General features: G+C 36.7%; 1 protein-coding gene and 1 long non-coding RNA gene across 2 annotated transcripts; one reads left to right on the top strand and one right to left on the bottom strand.

Moving 5' to 3' along the window:
* The first annotated feature begins 552 nt into the window (after positions 1-552).
* On the top strand, positions 553-15,255 carry LOC113048743 (calcineurin subunit B type 1). The gene is made up of 6 exons (XM_026210606.1): positions 553-796; positions 6,428-6,467; positions 10,798-10,974; positions 11,438-11,497; positions 11,699-11,883; positions 13,081-15,255. The coding sequence occupies exons 1-6, from the start codon at positions 794-796 to the stop codon at positions 13,126-13,128; spliced, it is 513 nt and encodes a 170-aa protein (XP_026066391.1). The 5' UTR covers positions 553-793; the 3' UTR covers positions 13,129-15,255.
* LOC113048815 (uncharacterized) lies at positions 11,898-26,124 on the bottom strand. Its single transcript, XR_003276542.1, has 6 exons — positions 25,485-26,124; positions 25,335-25,408; positions 20,471-20,619; positions 19,888-20,043; positions 16,449-16,505; positions 11,898-11,977 (listed from the first exon to the last, which is right to left on the bottom strand). It is a non-coding gene; the product is annotated as an uncharacterized LOC113048815 (long non-coding RNA).
* Positions 26,125-26,183: the final 59 nt, after the last annotated feature.

The following is a 26,183-nucleotide window of genomic DNA, read 5'->3' as shown; positions in this document are numbered from 1 at the left end:
TATTGGATATTAAGTGGCACATGTAAAACATTACAAAAAAAATAATAAAATAAAAGCATTTAAATGTTACATTTAACCATAATCCAAATTATATTTATTACAATTCCCAAAAACTATTTTTAACTTTTAATTTTATTTAGGATTGTTCACCAAATGTCTTTTATACAAAAGCAGTCCTCACGATAAAAGCCCCTTAGGACATAGATTAATCAAGAAAAAAAATGTATTAAAATATATTTATGCGATTGTACTTCGCCATAATTCTAATCATATTTATTACAAACTACAAAAAAATAAAAATAAAATAAAATAAACTAATATCATATTAAGGTACTGTAGCATTTCATCATGAAGTCATACTAAAGGCCATTTCAAACTCCATTTTTAAACTCCAATCCATCACCGCCTCTTCGATTATGTCTAGGTTTCTATTTCAGACTTGAGATGCAAAATCATTTGATCAACGATGCGAATGCTCGTGCATTTACAGAGAGAGAAAATATGGCAGAAGTACCCGGATGTGCTGTTCCAATGCCCCTCCCTCCCTCCCTCTCTTTCTTTTCTCTCTCCACCAACACCACTAACATTACCAACTCAACCCACTGCCTCTTCCCCCTCCGCTGCGGACCTAACGTTACCGAAGCCACTGCAGTCAATCCGTCGTCAAAGCCCGAGGACAGAATAGGAGCGACGCGCTACTGCGACTTCCTCGCCCAGAAAAGTAACCGTTACCGACAGCGCCCGTTCAGTTCCGCGAGATTCTCCGCAAGGCGAAGACAACCCCGGCCACAGAATGGTAAGAATCTCTTACATGGCTCGCTAAACCGCTGCAAGTAAACCCGAAAAAGCAGATACTTCCGATACCGCTGCGCTTTGGGCGTTTAACGCGTTTCTGCTGCCGTTACGGGCTGGAAATTCGCTCGCTCGCGGTGTCGTGATCGAAGCCGTTGTTGATAAAACAGAGCCATGGCTGTCAGTGTGGCCCACGGTCAGGACTGCTAGGCTCTGTACGTTATGAACGGAGAGGCACACAGAAAACACATCGCTGTCTTCTAGATTCCTGTGTAAATACGGTATTTGAGCGAGCAGGGATCAAATGTAATAGCTCGGCGGGTAAAAAGAGACGTAGTTTGGTAGCTAGTAGCTGCTACTCGATCGATACACGACTGTCAAGCTGATCGAGAGATGGTGCGCGTGTCTGTTGACTACTTCAATCGACTGGTTGATTCTTCACAAAAGCTTGACTTTGCTGAACCATTAATCATAAAATGGGGTCTCCAACATTTAGGGACCTTTTTTTGTCCCCTGGGGTCATTTTAAATGCATGCTTTTTCATTTAAATGTATTTCTTTTTTTCCCCCTCCTTTATATTTTCTAATTTGTCATGATTCTGTTGGTCTTGACCCACACTTTTCAGCTTTCCCTATATGATAAATTAATAAAAAGTGTTAAATCTGGGATAATTTTCTAGTGTATTTTCATAAAAGCATAAAATAATTGCACATCATATGATATTAATTCGAATCACTGTGCCAAACACTGCTGGCATTACAACTATTCCAAGCATTTTAGATAACAACTGTGCTTCTTAATATTTGGTTATGATGTGACTGTAATTTGCCAGGTTTTAGACTTTCACATTATGATTTGAGAGCGGATTTATTAGTTGTCAGTATCACAGGCCAAACAGATAGTATTTAGATGTTTAAATCTAGAAATATTGTCAATGAACTGTGTTTATGTGGCCTTATTGTAACATTTAGCTTTGTATTTGTTATTATGACATACATTTAATGAGTTCAATGTTCAGTGACACGAGAGGAAGTCGTATTAGCTATATTACTGATTAATAGGGATGCACCGAAATTCTGGGCCGAAAACAAAACCGAAAATGCTTTGACATAATGATGTATTATTTTATTAAATAATAAGTAATTTTGTAAGGCTTTTTAATTTAACTCAATAATTTAAATGATACTGAATTTAAAAAACACAAGCGAAAAGAAACCACACTTTTATTGAAAGTATCAATACAATTGGACAAAAAATATAGTAATATTATTAAGTTTTATTCATATTTAGTCTGATCATTTTTGGAGGCTGAAATTTTGGTACATACCTACTGATTGACCAATGAATTTGTGCTTTGAATGGAAGCAGATATTTATTTTGAACTACAGTATTTATGATTAATTATGTGGTTAAATTTAATTTTATTTGCGTTTTTGTGCTGTCCATGACCTTATCAGAACAGAACTGCAATCTATTTTTGGGTCTTGACCCTCCAACAATAATTTTATTTTATTTTTATTTTTATTTTTATTTTAAATTCTTATGAACTATAACAACCGGTCAAATAATGGAAGCTCATTGGTCAGAAGGTGTGTGCCAGTTGTTTGTTTGGTACAGATATTAAACTTAACCTTAACTTACCCCAAATTGCTATCATCAGTAGTGTGGCCGATACAATGCAGATATATGTATAATTAATGATAGCAAACAAGAGGGACACAATATAAAAGTTTGGAACTGACATTAGTTGGAATGGAAGCACACTTTGTTTAATCAGCTTGGCCAGTGAGAGAATCTCACTCTGCATATCTGTGTTTCAATCCAAGACGACACTCAATTCAAAGAATAGAAAAGTATGCGTACTTGGGATGCGTAGCATAGGATTACATACTCCAAGGACTAGCTTCACAGACCCAGATTAAGCTTAGTCCTAGACTCTACCAACACCATTTCTATACTGCAATGTAATTTCTATCCTCTCAAAAGACATTTCATCTGTAGTGCCTTATAATCAGGCCCAGACAAAATCAGAGGGTGTTTTCCACAATTCCAACACTGATTTGGGTGAAACATAAGTGGAATAGATTGTAACATTGTAAAATACATTACATGGAGCTGACTGAGAGTGCTATAATAAGTAATCAAAACTGGTTACACTTTTGTTTTGAGACATTTGCTCAATGGCAAAAGAAAAAAATTGTCATTCTCTCAGCTGTTGCATTAGAAATACTCATGCAGCAATATTAACTAGTTTTCTGTCATTTAATGCAAAGGTAAAAAGACAAAGTATTATATTATTTTTCCCCTATACAACCCCATAGAGAAGACTCCATTTTCACCAGAAAATCCAGTTGACATTTTGATTCAAAATTGAGGTCTAAACATTTAAAAAAAATTAAATAAATGTATGCACAGATTGATTATTCACTTTAAGATAACTTACATAGATTTTCATTTTATGCTTTTTTTAATGTTAAATTATGCAAATGAACATCTGTTAACCAAATGTTTTGCATATTTGCATATTCATTTTAAATCATTACTTTTCACCTGACCTTTCCCTTTAAAAATAAATTCAATAAATTCAGTATTTATTAAATGTGTAGCATATAAAAGTAAAGAAATCTATCCAGAAGCCAGTTGCCTCCGATGATCCTGATGTCTTATTAAAAGGCATTTCTTCTGAAGGAGCTTCTTGATTGGACGTGACTGGGAGCGCCGTGATGTCATAAAGAGTCAAACGTAGCCCAATCGAACATTGCAACATTTGTATGAAAGTTTCCTCCCTCTTCCTTGCTTTGGGACATCTTTCCTTGCCTGTCGACTCGCTCATGCTTGACCGTATAACCAGATGAAGTAATCCTAAACCCTCAATCCACTTTAAGTTCATTTGCTGTCTCTCTACCACTAAAGTCAAAATAGCACAGGGCACTCAACCTTAGCTAACCTACTAGCTGTGGCAAAACCCTGTCTGCTTGTAGTGCACGTGAGCGCTCAAACTAATTTTAGAGGGAGGGACATACTGAAATGGCTATGTTTAATACAGTAAAATAGAGAAGTCAGTGAACAGCGTTCGACCTCGCAGTGACTCAAGTGAGCCGTCTCACACACGTTTAATCTACTTCCACACCATATGTGCAAATACACACACTTATGTACACACAGCATGGAAATACACCTCCTTTACTATCTTTACTACATGGTTTATCCGTGTGCTTGAATTTTTATCTTTGAAGAGAATTAGAAAACATTTTATTTTAGCATCATGAAATGGCTCTATTATGTAGTCGCACAGGGACTTAACTTTGTAAGCTATGTAATAAACATCTAATGGAGAGCTCTAGATATTCTGGAAGTTGCACTAGAAACGTCTAGGCACAGTGATGTCCCGGTTTATCCGTCCCGTTCTCTACTTTGTATTCTCACTGCAAGTCATAACAGGCCTTCAGCACACAGCTCAATGAAAGCATCATTCCTCTTGCCGACTTGAAACAACTTGATTTCTGTCTGCATGTCACACCTTTCTACATTTTTTTTTTCTCTTTTCTGAAATCTTGCCCTCTTCTTGTCTCATCTGTAGGTCAATTTAAAATGAAAACTTTCATAAATTCACTTATTCTAATGCTGTATTGTTTTTTTTTTTCTACCATGAAACCCGAATTAAGATAAGAGTATCCAAGCCGCTCTTTTTGCATAAAGACACTTATGTTCACTAGGGGTGTCCATGGTTAACCGGTTAACCGATTAACCGTTAAAAATTGTGTAACCGAGTGAAACATTTTGCTCGGTGAAGTGACGTCAATAGCGTGCATTGAATTTAGTTGTAATACATTTTTGCACCACCAGAGACCGCCAGAGCGCTCCCAGACATTTGTAATGTCCACAAGAAGAAGTCATTTTTCTAATATGAAGCGGGCTAATACGAGTGACGGGGCAAAATGCAAGTATTGCAATACAGTGCTTAGATATACTTCAAGTACAACCTCGTTGTTGTAATCTCAACAGCCAACACCCGGGCATCATTAGGCCGGTCAGGACACACTGGATGCATGGCGAAAGCATCTCAGCTGCGTGGCGTGTCTGTTTTTAATTCGGTTCCCATGTTAACAGGTTAGAGCTTGCCGACTGCCTGCGTCAGACGCGCGGCTCAGGCGCGGCTCGACGCGTGCATGCTAGAAATAGAACCGACGCCTTGTTGGAAGCGTTTCCAGGCAAAGTATAATAGGAAAATATGTTTATATGTCATTTTGTACAAAAATACATATTAATTCATGACATTTTGATATTTGAAAGTCTATAGGTTGACATAAATTCAGATATAAATGTAATTTAAATAAAGAAATAAATAATTATCGATTTTCAAATATTGTACGTGTCAAACATAATCATAGTCATAGCCTTAGCGAGGCGGCCGCGGAGTCTGCTTGTTACCTTTTGCCTTATACATTTTAGGCTTATTCTCAAATTCAGATTGTGTTAATGGGCGGCATTATTAGGCAGTTTTAATAGGACAATTTGACCGGAGAGATTAAATTTTGTCGGACATTCCATTTTTTTTTCGGCCAATGTCCGGAAATTACTATGGTTATGGTTACTATGGCACACTATGGTTAACCGAGTATTAACCGCTAAGGGCCTCGGTTAACGGTTAATGAAAAACTTGAGAACGTGCAGCCCTAATGTTCACCAAGGCTGCGTTTATCATATTAGAGTGATTTCTGAAGGATCATGCGACACTGAAGACTGGAGTAATGATGCTGAAAATCGGCTTTAATATCATAGGAGTAAATACAATTTTATAATATATTAAAAAAGAAAACTTATTAGAAATTGTAATATTATTTCTAGGGCTGCACGATTAATCACATGTGATTGTCATGCGCATCTCGTCAGTAAAACTGGTTCTTTGATTAGTTATAAATATCCATCACCAGCTTTCAAATGGAGCAGCACTTACTGTGACTCACATGTGATTAATCGTGCAGCCCTAATTATTTCACACCATTCCTGTTTTTACTGTATTTTTTAACTAAAGAAGCGACTTTCAAAAACATTAAAGCATTTTACCAACCACAAACTTTGCATCAGTCGTGCATATATCAGCATAAATCAGCTATTACCCACACTTCGCTCTAGATTTTGATGAGTTAACTCAATCGAGACATCACTAAAGGATGTTGCCATTTCCCTTTTAGAATGATTGCTGATATGATCCTTGATTATGTAGTGTTTATGTGCTTTCTCTTTTTACATCTACAGTATTATACACAGCAAAATCCAGTTTCTTCTCTGAGACTGATGGCCCCGTGCATAGTATTGTAAACTCACTCCTCAAATCTGATTAGCTAATTAACTAAGACACATTTAGAGCCATAGTTGTGACTCTGATGACCCTTTCACCTTGTGACAGCTGTATGTAATGATGAGAGAACATACAGAGATGACTAAATCCACTTTTACATTAGAGTAATGAGTAGAATATAATAGATGGTATGCTTGCTTGAGGTATTTGATGAGGCCGAGTCATTGATTATGCTGTTTGATGTCTGTCAAGCTTTACAGAACCTGCAGGATTGATCAGTAACATTTTATGTGCATCGTCATGCTGATTCAGACTCTTGTTCTCTCTCTACAGGGAAATGAGGCGAGTTATCCTTTGGAGATGTGCTCACACTGTAAGTAATCTGGCCTGTTTCAAACTGTATTTTTTGTTTCCTTAATTTCACCAGAGGTACTGAAGCATCTCAAACTAAAACTTCAATGGTCCTTCCTATATACTGTATAATAATATACTAATATACTGTACTGTATAAGCACAGCTCTAGTTGCAGAAATAAGTGTGAATACTTTTGATACAGATGTTACATTTAATTTTTTGTTAACATTTATTATTAATATATACATATTAGTACATTTTTTACTTTTTTGTGCAATTTAATTTTTTATTATTATTTTATTTTAAATACCTTTAGGTACTTTTGCATACTTTGCATTTGTGTAAATAGGGTAAATCCAGTCATAGTTTATGTAGGTTATATCAAATTCTGAGCTAAATGATTTTTGGTTAAGTGCTAGGTCTAAAACAATGTTTTGAACACCATCTATCCATATCTGGATTTGTTTCGGCACTCTTAAAATAATAATAATAAATAAATAAATATGTATAAAAAAAAAACAGTGATTATGTAATTATTGATCTACGGATTATGTAGGCAAATACACTGTTTTAATAATGTGTGTTCAGCTCATCTGATGCATATTGTGGGGTTTTGTTTCATCAGTAATTTTAGTCAAATTAGAAGTTTTGCACATTCACATTATAACCAAAGATGACCATGGTTAGTCACTTGCATGTTGCTGGTGGTGTGTGATCAGAATAAGCCGCCAGTGCAGTCTACACCTCAGCAGAGGGTATCCCCCGGATCAGTGGGGCTCTCCGGGTCTGGAGCAGGGCCAGCGCTAGTGTAACCAGACTAGACACGGTGGTGTACTAGGGCTATAAATGCCTCCAGCTGGTAAAGGTTAGTCTCTGGGCTGTAGGAAGAGCTTGTTTATTTTTAGAGTTGGTGGGAGTGAGTTGAAGAACACAAGGTAATGGTCCATTTTTTATGTGTTGTTTTTTTTTCTGTTCTATTTTAGACATTGTAAGTACTGACAAACACAGTAGAGCTTTTGGACTCCTTTTTTAGTGTAAAAGTGCTGACCAGTGCTTGACTGTAAAATCTAGAGCTTATCTTTTCCATTTATTTAAAGGGACAGTTCACCCATAAATCAATATTCTGCCATCATTTACTCAACATCATGTTATTCCAAACCAAAAGGAGATATGTTTTTTATATTTTTGTCCAAACTATGAATGTCAGTGCAGTCCAAAATATATAATTATATATATATTTATACTCAACAGTAAAAGTTATAGGGTCAAGAAACATTTAAGTAAAAAAAAAAAAGCGTATGTGAACGTTATCATTTTTTATATTGTGCCACTTAAAGCTGCAGTAGGTAACTTTTGTAAAAATATATTTTTTACATATTTGTTAAATCTGTCATTATGTCCTGACAGTAGAATATGAGACAGATAATCTGTGAAAAAATCAAGCTCCTCTGGCTCCTCCCAGTGTCCTATTGCCATTTGCAGGAATACATCACTCCCGGTAAAAAACAACCAATCAGAGCTGCGGTCCGTAACTTTCTTTTTGTGTTCAAAATTTACTAAATGTATATAATAAGCGAGTACACCATGAATCCATTTTCCAAACCGTGTTTTTATCTTGTCCTGAATCACTAGGGTGCACCTATAATAAGTGTTTATATTCGGACTATTTTAGATTGCTTCGGGGGTACCGCGGCAGAGTAACCCAGTACCTTTGTGATTCTTCATAGACATAAACAGAGAGAAGTAGTTCTGGCTACGATGTTCTTCCGCAAGACGCAAGCAGTTCTGTTTATTAACCGCTAGAGCGTCAAAAGTTACCGACTGCAGCTTTAAGATCAGCTATAGAACTACATTACCCAGAGTTCTCTGGGTACAAGCACAATGTTCCCTTAATGTTGCTATGGCAACTTCACTGGCACAGGTTTCCAAGACCACAGAGAGATGACCATACTGATACATGCATTGCACAGCAAAGAATAAGCTGCATGTATGTGTTCTGTGAATAAGAGGACAAATGTCTTAAAGATCTGATGCTAGCATGCCATTAACCGGTCAAGGTGAGGAGTGAACGATTAATAACTCATTCCCAAGAGGTTTTGCTGCAGAATAGAGAGGCAACAGTAATGAATTTTGCAGGGCTGTAACAGGGTGAGAACAAGTAGGCTGCTGTGAAACTGAGCCACCTGTTGGCCAGATGGGTGCTTAGAAACCACAAGGCCTCTGCAGTTAGTGACTGGTAACAGGACACTTATGACATTGGCCCAAATCATTTTTGAAGATGAAATGCATCTGGCAAACGCAGACTGTTTATGTGAAATGTTAGAGATCAGATGGTCACCAGGTTGAGCACAACAAAATGGCACTGCATCGTTATGATGGGTCATAATTAATAGGTTACTAGAGATGTGAAAAGCTATGCATTTTCCAAATTTGCTAGTCAGTAAGTTGTCTGAACCGGTGTTAAGGTCTTGTATAACTAAAGCAGTATTCTGGGTAGCATTTGTAGTGTAATGTTGATTACCACGAAAATTATTTTGGCTTTCTTTAAATAAAATTTGGATAATTTAAAATTTGAATTTATGAATGCAAGCATTAATTATTTTGATAAAACTATTAGTTGAGCTATAGAACTTGAAATAATTTTTTTATAATATTTTTTTACTGGTGTCGCATAAATGTAATTTCTTACTCTCAGATAGCATTTACAAAGCTTGTTGTTCAGGCCAGACCTGCCAATGTGCATCAGCACTGTTTCTATTGCAACTGGATCTTCTAAAGATAAATGCGATGACTCCATTAAGAAGGCGTGACTTTTACACCTTATTGCATTCGTAAGTAAAAGGAGTGCATTATCTTTGAAAATCTTCGGTGCTAATCAACATTATGCCACATGCTGTCAGTTGAGCTTTCTTAGAGCATTAAGACATGTTCGTATGTAATGAAGCAGAGTGTAATGTCCTTAGACACATTTTTTTAAAGTGAAACCATTATTACCACAAAACAGTGGTAGAAATGATTTTGCTGAAGTTGAAACATTTTTATAAACCATCCTGTGCTGATGAGCACGTACTCCGCTGCTCTCCCTCCATTGGGTTGCCGGTCTGTTGCTAGGGGGCTTTTCTGAGAGGCCCTTATCAGCCATTACAGTGTGTGAGAGACCATGGAGGATCAGCATGACTGCTATAAATATTTCCCCTCTGGCTTTCCCATCTCAACATTGTTTCAATTCTGTGACTCAGTGATGCAACTGCCCCTGCTGATGTCAAATGGGCCGTAGTGAATAGCGTGAACATTTTAGCTCTTGTTTTGAATCTTTTATTGCTTTGAACGTACCTTTAGGTAGCATAAAAAACACTTTCAGTATGTAGACTGTGACACTGGCATGCATTGTCCTGACGTCTCGGTGAACGACAGATGCATGATTGTGGCATACAGTCACCTGCTTTAATGACACACATTGGGCACAAGCTATATCAGGGTTAATCCGTGCCATATTATTAGATATGAAAAATAAAGGGTTACATCATCAACTTGAGGGTAAACGGGAAAGTATCCACATACTCAAAATAGCACATTAACCCTAACCCAATTGTTGCAATTAAATTCAAATGTTTTATTTTATCTGTTTGTTCATGTAAAAAGTACAAAGCGAAATGGATAATTATTATTTTTTAAACAATTGCAAAATTTAGCATGCCAGGCATTTCACGTATTTAATATTTTAACATTTCCTAACTTCTTTTTTTTTAATGCATATAAAATTCAAATGAGAAATCTAAAATGAATCACTAATTCAATTGAGAAATTCAAATGAATCTTTCATTTGAACCATGTTACATCGAGGGACTGAAGAGTTACAAAGGTTGAGAAATCGCTGCTCTCGGCCACATTGTGATTTAGATTTTTAATTCTATTAACTGGCAGCCGATTACTGGAGGTGTGCACCACGTGGCTGTGTGAATGAGATTAGGCCATTTAGCAGTCCACAGAGCACAAGAGCGAGCTGTAGTTGAGCAGCGGTCCTCTGAGGGATGACCATGACTGCCAGACAGGAGAAACTGGGTAAGGTTCATTCTGGGATGAGTTCTGGCTTTCTTTTGGCAGCCAAAGATGAATGGAAATATGTGTGAGAGCCCTGGATGTGGAATATTGCGCCCTGTGTGTGAGATTGCTTGTTTTAAGACATATGCAATCTTTGAAGTCATTTTAAATTAAATTTTTAAAGATGGATGTATGGTTTTAGCTGAGGAAAATCAAAGAGATATGGATGTATTGTTTGTGTTTGGTGTTGAAATGACTTGTTCTCACTGTTCTCTCTCTCTCTCTCTCTCTCTCTCTCTCTATTTTAGTTGATGCTGATGAGATTAAAAGACTAGGAAAGCGGTTTAAGAAACTCGACCTGGATAACTCCGGTTCTCTCAGCGTGGAGGAGTTCATGTCTCTACCCGAGTTGCAGCAGAATCCGCTGGTGCAGCGAGTCATTGAAATATTCGACACAGACGGAAACGGAGAAGTGGACTTTAAAGGTTTATTCCTGTTTATTCCAGTAGATGTGTAGTGTACATTGGGACGGGTGGGGGTGTGATCTAAGCATCAATATAGTGATGTCTTCATTACAAATTATACTGAATTCCAATTGGTGTTTTTGCTTGCATTCATTTGCATGCTGAATTGTGATTGGTCTTGTTTTCCTTGCATATTTTGAAAGCATTCATAACTGCCTTCATACAATCAAAGGGCTGAACTCCTTTCCTTTCTGGTCTTTTGAATGACATGATATTTCCTACAGGAAATGTAAAATTATGTGTTCAGATCTCAGTTGAAATTGTTGCATTGGGAAGTCCAGTCGAAGCACAAGATTTACCAGAGGTCCATGCTGGTTTCAGAGGCTCTCTGTGCTTGAGAAGTGCAGATGCATTAACATAACTTGACCCAATTAAAGATGAAGAGTGTAAATCACGCTCCTATTTTCTGTCTTTTTTCTTGCAGAGTTCATTGAAGGCGTCTCTCAGTTCAGCGTCAAGGGCGACAAGGAGCAGAAGCTCCGCTGTGAGTGTCTTTCAGTCTTGAATTTCACCAACACTTTCCTCTAGTTAAGTTTAAGAGTTTAGTACAACTGTGCTCATCCAGTGTTGAGCCAAACCAAAATAAACACAGGAAACCCCTCATGAAACTAGTCTGTAGTGCACCGGAGCAAAGCATTAGATCACTTTTCCTGGCAGGTTTTTTATTCTTCGTTTGTTTCTGCAGTTGCCTTCAGGATTTATGACATGGATAAGGATGGCTACATATCCAACGGTGAGCTGTTCCAGGTGCTGAAGATGATGGTTGGGAATAACCTGAAGGACACCCAGCTGCAGCAGATCGTCGACAAAACCATCATCAACGCAGACAAGGATGGGGACGGAAGGATATCTTTCGAGGAGTTCTGCGCTGTGAGTCTGAGAGGGGTCAACTTCATTTTGGGTCTGCTTTTTAATGTTGGGATACAGCCAAATTTGACATACCAAACACTTTCTTCTGCTTTTGCTGCAAGAGGAAATAAACATGAAAATAAGAGTTAATTTTCACTAGTGAGGCACCAGAGTTACTTTACAGAAACTCAAAATTAAAGTTTATTTAATAATCAATTGAATAATCAAGTTAATATCAACTTTTTAATTGATATTTGTGTTTTTTACTCCAATATGTTGTTAAAATATAACATTTAAACTGTGTCTGTCATAAAACCTTGTTTTCATGAGATTTATTATATGCACCGTATTTTCCGGACTATAAGTCACACTTTTTTTCATAGTTTGGCTGGTCCTGTGACTTATAGTCCAGTGCGATTTGTAATTTGACATGAACCAAGAGAAATGAACCAAGAGAAAACATTACCGTCTACAGCCACGAGAGGGCGCTCTATGCTGCTCAGTTCTCCTGTAGTCTACACTGAAAACATAGAGCGCCCTCTCGTGGCAGTAGACTGTAATGTTTTCTCTTGGTTCTTGGTTCTAAATAAATGCGACTTCTAGTCCAGTGCGACTTATATATGTTTTTTTCCTCATCATGACGTATTTTTGGATTGATGCGACTTATAGTCAGAAAAATAAGGTATATGACTAAGACAGGCTAAGAAAAAATATAAAGACTATGTAATAGAGCATTTTTTTTTCTTTTATTGACGTCTTTCCATAGAACGCTCTGTTGTAGCTTATCCACAAATACATGTGCACAAATAGATGCTGACACAGTCAAAACACACCATCAGAGAAGCCCTAATTAAACATCATTTCGGTCAGTGATTTTGGCTGAAATGCAAAATACATTTTTAAACAAGTATTTTCAGATGCCGAAATTTTGGCGCATCACTCATTTAACCCAAGCATTCAGAGTGTTTTTTCTTCCCAAATGTATTTTTTTCTTCCTGCATTTAATATGCATATAATTAACAAGTTCATGATCGTATTTACCATAATATCTTAATCTTTTGGCTGTTTGTCAACCGTTAGTTAGAAGTTGCAATGGTAGAGTGTGTCGAACAACTGACTAGTTATTAATATTTTTCCAGTATCTTTTTTTAGTTTTGGTATATTTTAGCAGTGGAGCTTTAATTAATGTTCTTGTCACCTTTTCCTTCTCTTCCGCAGGTTGTTGGTGGCTTAGACATTCACAAAAAGATGGTGGTGGACGTGTGAAAAGATGGAACACCCTCTTTTCACTTCTCCATTTCTGAGAATCAGCTCCAGATGTTCCGCTCACACGCTCTCTCTCTCTCTCTCTCTCTTTCTTGTTCTCTGTCTTTCTATGGAAGTATTTCTCTAAATGATGCCTGTTCCCCGTCTGTACTCCCTGAGCCTAGTGACGCCTGCCATCCTAAGTGTTATAGAGCATGAGATTCTTCTGTCCACATTCTCGGGTATTTAAGGACAGTCAGAGAGATGGCTTCTCTGTCGATTACGGAGTGATTCAGTGTGGTGGAGAAGGGAAAGAGGAGGGTGTGTGTGTGTGTGTGTGTGTGTGTGTGTGTGTGTGTGTGTGTGTGTGTGTGCGTGTGCGTGTGTGTCTTTATTTTTCTTTTTGAAGGGGGGATTTTTGTATTTATTTTGGTCCTGTTTTTTTTTTAAAGATGATCTAGGTCTACAGGGAATGGTGTGTATGTGAGCGATATATGACTTGACGCTTGATTTCAGTGCAACATGCTTCAAGCATGAAGTGCCAATCAAAACGTGGGATTTAACAATACCTGAATATTGGAATCGCTATCAAATGTTTTTCATGTCATGGGGAGATTAAAAAAAGTTTATTATCAAGCTTATTGTTTTTTTTTTTTTTTTTTTTGCTTCCACCTCTTTTTAGCAAATGCCTGCTTCAGATCTCATGCAACATGCAAATCCGATTTTTTACCGAGAATGTGTGTTAATACTGTCAGGGAGTTCATCTACCGTCTTGCTTTCTAATATACAGTAGACTAGGATAAAAAGCAAATATATTTGAAGTTGTGCATATATAATGCGTATGGTTTACTTTTAAGAGCTGTGTTTTATCGCAGGGGTCGGGTGGGGAGGGACGATCAGATCACATCAGGTTACTGTAGGATGGAACAGTGCCATCAGTAAAACTTCTGGACTTTTTTGTGTGTCTGTTCTGGATTTATTACCATTTTAACACCACAAACGAGTCATTTTGATTTACCTCTAGACACTGTAGATACATTCGAGGATACAGTGCATATTGTGGCAAACTGAATCCACAATAACATTTGAATATTTGTGAAATGTAAGGTTAATTTTTTTTCCAACTTGACTGCAGGCAGCATTGTAAAGCCCTTATAGCTGATATTTGTATATTAGGGATTGAAAGACCGTTTTTCTTTCACAGATCGTCGAAGCACGCAAAACCAGATGATGATCAGTTTATCTTTTCCTTCGTCATTTCAAAGACTGATCCGTGGGATTCAATAGTTCAAAAAGGAGAGACCAAAGCAGACTCTTTCGGTGTGGATGAATAAACTCGACGCGTTCGGCCACTCCGCTGTTTTGTTTTGCTTTAAATGTGATTCTCCCGCGCAAACCGGCGTTTCCCGCCAGCTGCTGCACGGTGATGACGCTTAAATATGTCTGTCTTCGAAGACCGTCGAGGTCTTCTGATGCGTTTGCATGATAATGGAGGGTTTCTCTCTCACACTTTTTTGTTGTTGTTGTTGTGCATGTAGATCTAATTTTTTGGGAGGGGGGCGGGGGGTATGTCTTGTTTACATATGAATCATACTATTGAGATATAATATGAATGGTATATATATATATATATATGGACGTTGCCAAACTTTTGGTAAATGTTTAAATAAATGGAAACAATTTTAAAGCAAGTTTTTTTTCACTACATATATCCCTTATTATTATTATTATTATTATTATTATTAAAATGAAAAAATAAGAATGTGTGAGTTATTCTGGATTGGTGTGCATCTCTCTAAAAAATGATTTCCTCTTAAAAAAAAAAAAAAAAGGAGTTTTATTTTCCTTCCTTTCCGTTCGCTTTTTTTTTTTTTTTTTGTTGTTGTACAGAATGTATTTGTTAATGCTCCTTGCTTTCGGTTCTATTTTGTATTTCTTTAGCTGGGGGTCAGACAGCCATCTGTATAACTTTCGACTGGAGAGCCGTGGTTTTTGGACACAAAACATAGAAGTGGATGAAAACATTTCGCTTTTAGGTTGAACGTTTTGTTTCTTTCTTCATTTCTTTGCATGCTGCGTCAAATGCTGTGGGAACCATTGAAATGTCATTCATGAAAATGAGAAATAAAATATTTGAGACTTGTACAACTGTGTTGTGTGTTCATCATAAATTTCTTCATATACCGTATATAAAACTCACAGTTTTTAAAGAGGTGATTTCCCATTGATACTTAAAAAAATAAATAACCAAAGTCAGTGTGAATAAGGTGATATTTCCTGGCGTTAGCTGGTGTCTCACTGTCAAAAGATGCTACAAATATTAACAAAGTAGTTTCAATTCTGTGACGTCTATCCATCTCGGTTTTTTATAATTAGTGTAATTAAGTACCTGATCTTGACCAGAGATTATTTCGATCTGTTTTATGTGTTCTTTAAATTGACATGCGTTTTATATTGCGACACAATTATGTTATTTTACAGGTTAAAAGGTCGAGCCAAAGTCCTAAATCTGTAATATTGTCGTTTTCCCACTAGGGGACAGTAATACACAACAAACGAGCACTGTTGAGCCAAAGATGTGTCCTATGTAGTCAAATTGTTATAAAATCCAACGTTTACTGTTATAAAACATATAATACCTTAACCCTTGCATCATTTTAGTTATGTAGTTACAAAAACCCCTCAGTGCAAGGTTCAGATGAGGTTAGATTTTGGTTTTGTTAGGAATGAAAATAAGGCTGTGAGGGCTAAAAGTGTGTTCCATGAATTGTACTGTTGTTTATCAACCAGTGCTGGGTGGTAACTGATTACACGTCATCTGGGTTACATAATTAGGTTCCAAAAATAAAGTACTTGTAAAATATATTACATCTTAATTTACTTATGTCTACTCACGCCATAGCAATACATCCTTCATAATTTGATTCTCCCTAATCCTTTTTCTCATCTTCCGAACATTTCATTGAATCCATCTAAAATAGCATTATATACATTAAGAAAGTCTTCCAGTTTTATGTACATTCACACAGAGACCAGTCACTAGGTCACAGCATGTGACCACTAAATTCACCAAAACTATTTCAATTTGAAGTGTTTTTTTCAACATTTCTAAACTATATCAACTGCTGATGAACACACTAATTTTATTTGTATCACTCAATGGCTTAACAATGTATTACCGTGTCGTAATCAATAAATCAATGTGATAAATCAGTTTGGTCAAAAGTAATCTAAACGTAATCAGATTATATTACTTAAAATATGTAATGCACTGGATTATGTTACTAACTACAATTTTTTTTTTTAATGTCATTTAGAATCAGTGACAATCTCGTTTTCACCTGCGTCGAATTCAGTTTCTAAGCGGATTAAGGTCTTGTCCATTTAGTCTCCAGCACCTGAAAAAAAAAAATTCAGAAGAGACTTTCACTAAATCAAATGGTACCTTTCAGAAGAAGGGTTATCAGTAGTCAACACTTTTCCCTGGGAAAGAAATCAAATTAAACCAGCCTAAACTGGTTCGTTAGTCTCAGCCTGTTTAAACTGCTCTTCCAGTTTGACTAAAAGTGGTTCACGAACCGATAGATCGTTATGCTTCAGCCCACATCTTTCGAGGACTATGTTTTATATAAATGATAAATGGCCATGCTTAATTTCAGTGCAGAATATATATTGATGTCTATTAATTGCTGGCTCAGAAAAATGCTCGAAAATATGACCCAAAATAAACCGAAGAGGGTAAATGTACAGACATTTTCCAACATGTGTTTTTTCTTTCTTGCATGACCAGGGTCCAGTACAGGATCTTTCTGCGGGAGAGATTCAAGACCAGTCGTATCAGTCAACATCAGGTGAAGCACAACAGACAAATTAGAACATCTATCAATTACAGCTACACACACACACACACACTTATTTCCCACACACATGCATAGACACTAGAGGACTTTGATCCACTTCCAGAATCTGTGCCCCGGTAGGACAATAGTCTTGGCCTGGCAGGTTGGCTTTTCTCAGGCAGTGTCTGGGACAGCGAGCAATATTTTGTATCGGTGTCCGTACTGATTGCGAAGGAGAATAATTGATGAAAGTGAGAGAACTGGAGTAAAGCAGAGAAGAGAGCGGGTTCAGCTGGAGTTCAGCTGTATTCTCAGGTGACTTTATTTCTGCACACAGGCTGCTGATAAGCATGTTTATCGAGCAGACAAAAGGACAGTGAGGATCCGGTTGCTTCAGTTTAAACCTGTCCTCCATGTCCATGTGCTGGCGACGGGACACCAGACTGGCTTTAAATGAAGCAGTACAGGGATAAAAGGTGCAGGCTCCTACAGTCAGCCAATCAACCAATGACACATTTGACCAATGAATTTCTATTTTTAAAAGATGGATATGAATTAGTTAACATCTTTTTAGAAAATTCAGACTGATTCATTAATGAATCACTTTGATTCTGACTGATTTTTATGCTTTAAAATGAACCTAGACCTTCTGGCCAGTGAATTGCATGGCTTTTCCAATCATTTGAGTACAGATTACACTCACAAAAGAACTAATCTTCAGTCATTACTTTTTCCTTTCCCTCATATTTCCAGGTTTTCCACGAAGGTGCAATTCTTAAGCATGATTGATCGAACTTCAACCTGCCTCAAAAATTTGACACGCTACCAAAGTGCTGTAAATGGAGCTGTTTTTCTGCATCATCCCTAATGTGTGCACTTGCTAGGGAACCAGCGGTTAATGAAGCATAGATGTAGACCTTTGACTTCAGCTATGTGATCCTCAGGTCGACCCCATATCAAAACACACACTAATCTCTGCATGTACGACACGAAGCTCCCCAGAATGCTCCATTCATGCTGTCCTCATCAGAGTTCAGACAACACGCGGAGCAGCTAAGTGCCTGGACGCTTGGCTGGTCGGGTGAAACCACATCTCCGGCCCGCGGGGGTTTTCAAAGTTCTGTGCGACTAGCTACAGTTACACACCGGCAGGCTGATAACAAGACTCGACTTTCAGGAGCACTCATGTGTGCTGCAGGTGTCCGAGGACAGTGGTGTCAGACGGGTGTCAGAGAGCTAATGATGAGAAACAGACCCACAGAGAAGACTCGCACACCGTTACACCAGTTTCCCCGAGTTTAAAAACCTTAGTTCAGACTTAAAAGAATATAGTTCAACCCGAAGTGAAAAAGTTCTACTCACCCTCAGGACATCCAAGATGTTTTGGGGAAATTTGGAGAAATTACATACCTTGCTCACCAGTGGATCCTCTGCAGTGGATGGGTGCCGTCAGAATAAGAGTCCAAAAAGCTGATAAAAACATCACAATAATCCACACGGCTCCAGTCCATCAATTAATGTCTTGTGAAAAAAAAGCTGCATTTGTAAGACACAAATCCATCAAGGCGTTTTAACTTGAACCTTTTTCCAAAGTAAATCCATAATCCACAAATCCACCAACAGCTGTTTATAACTGTTTTTGATATGATTCTCAGCTTTTTTTCTTCACAAGATGTTAATTGATGGACTGGAGTGTTGTAGATTATTGTGATGTTTTTATCAGCTGTTTGGACTCTCATTCTGACGGCACCCATTCACGGCAGAGGATCCATTGGTGAGCAAGTGATGTAACGCTAACCACATATTTTCTGATAGAAAGAAAAAAAAACACTCATGTACATCTTAGATAGCCTGGGGGTGAGAAAATTTTCGGGAAATTCCTATTTTTGGGTGAACTATTCCTTTAAATATGTGCTTGGTTGAATCTAAAAATGCTAATAAAAATATATGTTTAAAAGAAGAAGAACCAGCCAAAAGAGCAATAAATATTTCTATTTAACCCACCCTTAACTTTTTCCAATTTTTACTTTCTATGACTGTGACTGATTTTCTGAAAACACCTTAAGTAATGTTCCCTGATTGTGGGAACCTGAAAATAAATGTATTATAAGTGTCAGCTTGGTCATCAATCTGCAGCTCTTGATATGGTTGAGATATAAATCAGTTAGATAAAAAATATATATATATTTATTCAAAATATTTTTATTAAAGGGGTTTATTATTGCCTTAATTACAATTACAATTACAACTCAATAAATACTATACATCGCTTACTTTAGGTCATTTTATTATTCTGGGCTTTTTCTTTTAGACTCATTTAAAGGACAAAAACACTAAAAATCAACCAACCAAACATGTTTTAATTTCTTCTACATCATTATAAATTGTATCACACACACACACACACACACACACACACACACACACACACACACACACACACACACACACATATATATATATATATATATATATATATATATATATATATATATATATATATATATATATATATATATATATATATATATACTCTATATATATATATATATATATATATATATATATACTCTATATATATATATATATATATATATATATATATACTCTATATATATATATATATATCTACTCCTGATTTTAGTAATGAGCAGTGGGGATGTATTGAGAAGGTCAGCATACATCTCTGATGCCCAAACAGGCAAAATACTAAACATATGTCCTTAGATCAGCATCTCTTTTTTTTTTAACAGTCAAATGTTCTACTCATAAGAATGACCCTTAAAACGAAAACAAGTTCCTAAAGGGTTTCGGTAACACCTTGTCCATGAACAAGTGGCATGATGTGGGAAAATTAAATGTGCTTCCATTTTAATCCAAAAAATGGCAATAGTTCTAGTTGTGGTGTAGACACAGTGTAACTCGTTATATACATGTATACCTGTTGTGTTGTGCATCTTCATAGCAACAGTGAATCAGACCGGAGCTCTGAGGTTCTGATTGGCCAGGATCCTGAGTCTCCGCCTCTCCACAGCCTGCTGCTTCTTCCTCTCAATCTGAGCATCACTGCATGTCGGGGCTCCAGAGTTAAACACATCTACAGAAAAACACTCAATAAAGGGCATTTATTTAGGAAACCTTGATGCAAGTGAGATATGTAATGAATATAATGCCAAACTCTAGGATTTTTAATTAAGTAAATGTTAAATTACTTTTATTTTTATTATTTAACAGATCTAGGACCAGCAGTAGCATTTGTTTTTGTTTTATCTAATTTTTTATAAAGCATAAATACTTTTGTTCAGTAAGCAGGCAAAAAAACTGGTCTTAACACAGTAAAGGAATATATAATGTTACAAAGTTTTACTGTATTTAAATATGTTCACAATAATTATTACATAATTATTAAAAACTATTATAATAATAATATAAAGTAATATTAAGAAATTATTATTAAAATACCCCTACATAGCACTTGCACACACCACAATAATAAAGCAAAGAGCATGTAACATTTACTTTACCTTTGGCAATGACCACCGCAGACCTGAACGAGTCACTGTCTGCTGTTCTCACATCTGATTGGAGGACGGCCAGAACGCCCCTCTCGTGACCCTGCTGTTTTGGGGGGGACAGCACAGGTACCCCGTCCCACCACAGACGAGCTTCTCACCTGTTTGAATTTATACGCTCCATTACTTCAGGGGCCAGATGGTCTCGTTGCATCACATGACACATTAGAGCCGAGTCCTGTAGGCCCGGAGCTCACCGCATGAGCTTTCTGGGAGACACTGATGTGTTTGCACTGGACGTGGGAACATTAGCGGCCAGCTTTTTGGGTGGATAAGGATGAGCAAACACTGTTTGCTGACTGGTCGTTTCACAGGTGCCGTACAGCTTTTTTTGTAGTGCTTTTGTGGTGTTTTGTTGGTTGCTTGTTAAAGATAACTCCTCTAGATTATCACACGCCTCACAAAACAGATCATCGTCCTCCACTCCGTCATCCCAGATGTCATCAGATGCAAAAAAAAACATCATCATCTAAAACATCACTAAAGCCATCTCGGGGTGTAACGGCATCCTCTCCTTGTTTAAGACCTCCATAGTTTGGGTTCTGGGAGGATTTGAACGAGGAGGTTTTATAATACTGAGACTGGTGGACGGCAGCATCTCTTTGGTGTTTGGCCGGAAATGGCGCATTGAGGAAACAGCAAAACCTGAACATAACCTGAAGCTGTCGTACTTGTGTTTTGTGCTGATATTGCTGATTCTGGTTGTCGTTAAAACAACGCGGAGAAACTGGCGTAGCTTTACTCGTGGGGAAATGAGCCGCATTAGATCTTCTACAGTGCTCTGTCTGCAACTTACACAACATACACATCAGCAATCAAATACATATACATGATGTTATACATTTAAACCTATTTTTCTGCACCATTTATCGTTAATGCTTAGTTCGTGCATAAACGAACAACTCTGCACCTTGCTGCATTAATACACTATTTATCATAAAGCGAAGCTGGCAGTTTTATCACTCATTTCGAGTGAAGCGGAAGTTGCAAACGACTTTTCTCCAGTGTTGTGATGTATTTCCGAGAGAAACGGAATATTAAATGAGAAACAATAGTGTTTTGTGAATCCAATGTGCTCTGTCTGTCTTTTCTGATCTCCTGTTGTAGAAGTCTGGAGCTCTGTGTGTGTGTGTGTGTGTGTGTGTGTGTGTGTGTGTGTCAGTGCAGGACTGTGGAAAAGTGTCTGCAATCAGAGCACATTAAGTTTGTGCTTTTCTCAAATGAGCTGTGTCCAAATTGATCGTGATCTTAGCTTGTCAGATTCTTTTTCCTTTACATTCATACATTGCATGAATTTCATAATACAGCATGTGTCCACATAGTAATGTTTATATGTTTATTTTGTTGTTTTCTTGCAAAGCTTTGCTTGCAGACTGCAGCGCTGCAAAGCTGCAGTGTTATTTCAGGGTAACGTAACACAGGAAATAGCTGCAGGAGCTGAACATAAATTTAAAGGCGCATGTGATCGACCTCTCAGAGGTTAAGTGGAAATGTGCATCCGATTGATGTCATACCAAGCTATTTTGTTAACAGAACGTTTGACGATTCATTAATCAGTAACCTTAACATTAAACAAATTACTGTTCGAACTAGTAGTCAGAATTATTTGCCTTGCATCATTAAGAAGGGTTTTTAATCTTTTAGATGCCATAGACCCCTAAATATTATATCTTTATGTGAGGGACCCCCATCCTAAATTTTAAAAGGCAACTATACATTTTAGTTTGTTTAATGCATAAAGACCCAATTTATACTCATTTAAATGAGTGTAGTATTCATTTCAAAATATTATTTGGAAAATATTTTGTTTCCATTATCTACTCAATATTGTAATATACAGTTAGATTGTTATTTATTTATTTAAAACGAATTTATATTATTTATTAATATCTTATGTGCATTTATTTACCTGATTTAATCTAATGAAATATTTAAATCATATTTTTATGTACTTACTATTTAAAAAGTTTCAATTTAAATTTGAATGGTAAAAATTATTTTAAAATTACTACTTAGTTTATATTAAGTTTTTTTTTTCACTCACTGTACTATACTATTAAATTTGTTATTTATATATTTATTTAGTTAAGTCCAATTCCATTGTTTGTTTATTTATTTAAATATTATTTATTGATGCATTTATTTGTATCTGTTCGTATCTATTATTTTTATTCATTTCCTCATCATCATGTCATTCCAAACTTTTTTTTTCTGTTTCATGTATATTTTCATGTTTTGAACTGTTAAATATGAAATATAATGTAATTATACCACTTTTGTCGTGCTTTAATGGTGTTTTGGGTCCTTTTTGGACCTTGACTGATGTTCAGTGAAAAAGAGTTGCGTGTGTTCACATACCGATTTGGAACAACATGAAAGTAAAAGTAATGAATTTACTTTTTTTTTTTTTTGCTGAACTGTCACTTTAAGGCATATTTACGATGTCATTGTATCAGAATCACTGTATCTGTTCACCCAAATGATAAATGAAGACCATCTCATTGAATTATCAAAGCATGATATATTGCGGTTTGGCAATTTAGCCGAGTTTCCTGTGCGCTCTGTCCATGTCAGGAAGGGCCTCGCAGCCGAGTCTAATCAATAGAGAGAAGTCATTCTAAACAAGAGCAGACTGGGGATATATTATTTGATCTGACCCGTGGCTAATAAATCTCCCGTGAACTGTTAAACTGTCAGGCTGACATGTAGACGGAGGTCTGATTGACTGCCCTGTCATTGCTAAAGCTAGCTCAACAGATTACTTATGTTTATATCTGAGCCCGGGCTGGGTACCTATACACACACACACACACACACACACACACACAGAGTCTGCACTGCTTGGCCTTTTATTTGATAAATGGCTGTTCTCCGAGCAGTCGGTTATTGGGAAACTCTGTGATATATGGCCCTGTACAGTCGCCAGAGCCGGTCCAGATCCGGTTACCTGCAGCAACCTGATGATGTCATCAGAAGAGGTACCTAACAACCCCTGGTTGGCCTTTCTTGTGGTTAGATCCTGATTAGAGGAGCTGATTGAATGTGTGTATGTGTGTGTGTGAAATTGCGTAATCACTCACAGGCCTGTCTTTGGTGTGGTTTGGCCGAGGGTCACACAGGGGTCGGCTGCTAACTGTACGCATGCTAGCTGACCCATCAAATGGGTCACATCTTTGCCTGAGTGATTCTGGAAGGCAAGTTTGTGATTTGACATTCTGATTGCCCCTTAAGGTCTGTTCACACCGAGCACAATAACTGTAACAATAACTATACATTTACAGCGATAGGGTACGTTTACACGACAACGATTGTAATAAAAATGGACACGGTTTTCCTTTGAGTTTTTGAAAACTTTTGAAAAGTTTTGACAATTGTTTGCACACATCAACAACATTAAACGTTCACACGCATCCATGAAAGCAACTAAAAAAAACTAAATGCCTTTGACATATAAAATGAATGGCCAAAAAAACAAACAAATAAAATGTTTTCATTTTTAATTGAAAAAGGTGTCATGTAAACACCTCCTCAAATAGTCAATCTAAACTAATTCCATGAGAATACAGGAACACAACTAACAAAGGATTGTTGTTATCCATAATCACCTTTAAGACCCATTCACACAAGACTAAGTCTTAGACACAATGTATAGGCCTAAAGGTCCTATGACTTTGGTCTACTGAAAGTTTTCTGAAATACATTTTGTCAGCTGAACAATCATCATTATTATTATTATTATTATTAAACAACAGTACAGTCCATTGAACGCATGTACTGATTACCCATCATTCTTTATCTTCTGACACACCACTGCTTTGCCAAATGAGAGAAATGGTAGGAAACACTGATTATTATAAAGTGAAAGAAAAATAAATGCCTTAACTTTATTGTCATGCTCTACAAGATTAAGATAAATGAATCTAGAGTTATTCAGAACAAGGTCTGAATCATTCATTAAGTAATCAGGGCCAATTCTGCCTTCATCTTGACTACTGTGCAAGCCTGTGTGTTTGTTAAATGAAGCCAGTTGCTTCTTCAAACGAGGGCAACTTCCTGTCCTGTAAGCTTTCACAAGACAACCCGACACCCATCTGTTTGTCTCTTTCTCTCTTCCTTCCTCTCTTTACCCTTGAACTGAAATAGATCCAGAGAGATATTCAATCATTTAAATGGTGGACACCTCTTATTATATGCATGGTTTAAATGGTTAAAACAGCATTTATGTGTTAATCGTTCAGAGCTGATGTAATGCCAGATAATAAATTATATTGAAGCCCGTTTCAAGGAAATTATCTATTTTTTTTCAATGACAATTAAGTACATTTTCCCCTCTGACTTAATAATTACATGTAAAAAAAAAAAAAAAAAAAAAACCTATTTTAATTGTATGTATAAAAATAAATATGAACTCAAAAAAACTTTCATACACAACATAGTGTGAGTGTATAATGCAGTGCTTAAAAGTCACATTTCTGGATGCATTGCATTCAGAGTACAAAAACTTTCCTTATGATCCTAAAATACTGTAGATTTCATGAAACACAGTACTCCTGTACAGCGAAAGGTCTGAAGGATTAACTGATCTGAAACATGCACTCCGAATGCAAACAGGAAGGCTGTTTCAGAGTTAAATATGTCAACGTAAAACAGTTTGCCAGAATTGTAAACATGGTTTTGGATACGCTTCAAGATTCTCCTGTGTTGAGATGATGCCGGGTGTGTTTTGGTAGTGAGTTTAAACAGGAAAGTGGAAGAAGGGCGAGATCAAGCATTAAAATCCGACCCAGACATTTGAATTTCTCTGACCATAACTCACCTTCATACCACAGATGGTTTTGTTACAACCACAACCTATAAGCCACCTTCTCTCGTTCAATCCTCCTTCCTGTTCTATAGGAAATAGTTCATTTCAGGTGAGAATGCACATATATATGTTTGTCTGGAAATTAAATAGACATTAGTTTACCCCAGTTGTTGATGAAATGTTCAGTGTAACCAGAAGTAGTCATCTACAAACCACAAGAGAAACAGTACCTCAAGTGCCCTACAGAGGGCGATACACACCGGCTCCAGTGCAATGCGAAGACGGTGTTCAAAACAACATAGAAGCATACTTCTATTTCTCCAGTATATAGTATGTAATTATGTACAGTATGCATGGAATACATGTTTGCCAAAATGTGTATTTTTAACTGAGCCTTGCAAAGAAATACTGTATACCTTCCATATTCAGTGGACATTGTGTCTTCTCGTCTCATTAATTGTTAAGACGTTTTTATAACTATTTATTATTAAACTTTCAATAAAAGCAGATTTTCCCCAAAACTGGATCAAATTGGAAGTGTTTTTGAGATGATAGAAAGATGTACCATACTGAGGTCACGTTACTAGTGTAGCTCTGTTTGAAACATTCAGAATTGCAGATTGTTTTACATACACTATTATTCAAAAGTTTATTGTCAGTCAGAGTTTTTAATGTTTTTGAAAGCAGTCTTGTCTGCTCACCATAGGTATATTTATTTGATCAAAAATACAATAAAAACAGTAAAATTTTGAAATATTAATACAAATCAAAATAACTGCTTTCTATGTGAATATATTTTCAAATGCAATTTATTCCTGCAATGCAAAGCTGAATTTTCAGCATAATTCCTCCAGTCTTCAG

Source organism: Carassius auratus, chromosome 1 (assembly GCF_003368295.1).
Source record: "Carassius auratus strain Wakin chromosome 1, ASM336829v1, whole genome shotgun sequence".
Taxonomy (NCBI): Eukaryota; Metazoa; Chordata; class Actinopteri; order Cypriniformes; family Cyprinidae; genus Carassius; species Carassius auratus.
Note: the sequence above shows the minus strand (reverse complement) of the source record. Positions and strands in the feature narration are given on the sequence as shown.

Excerpts from the sequence above, each read along its gene's own strand:
- LOC113048743 (XM_026210606.1), top strand. Across the intron at positions 6,468-10,797 it reads TTTGGAGATGTGCTCACACT|TTGATGCTGATGAGATTAAA; the intron begins GTAAGTAATCTG and ends TCTCTATTTTAG. Across the intron at positions 11,498-11,698 it reads CAAGGAGCAGAAGCTCCGCT|TTGCCTTCAGGATTTATGAC; the intron begins GTGAGTGTCTTT and ends TTGTTTCTGCAG.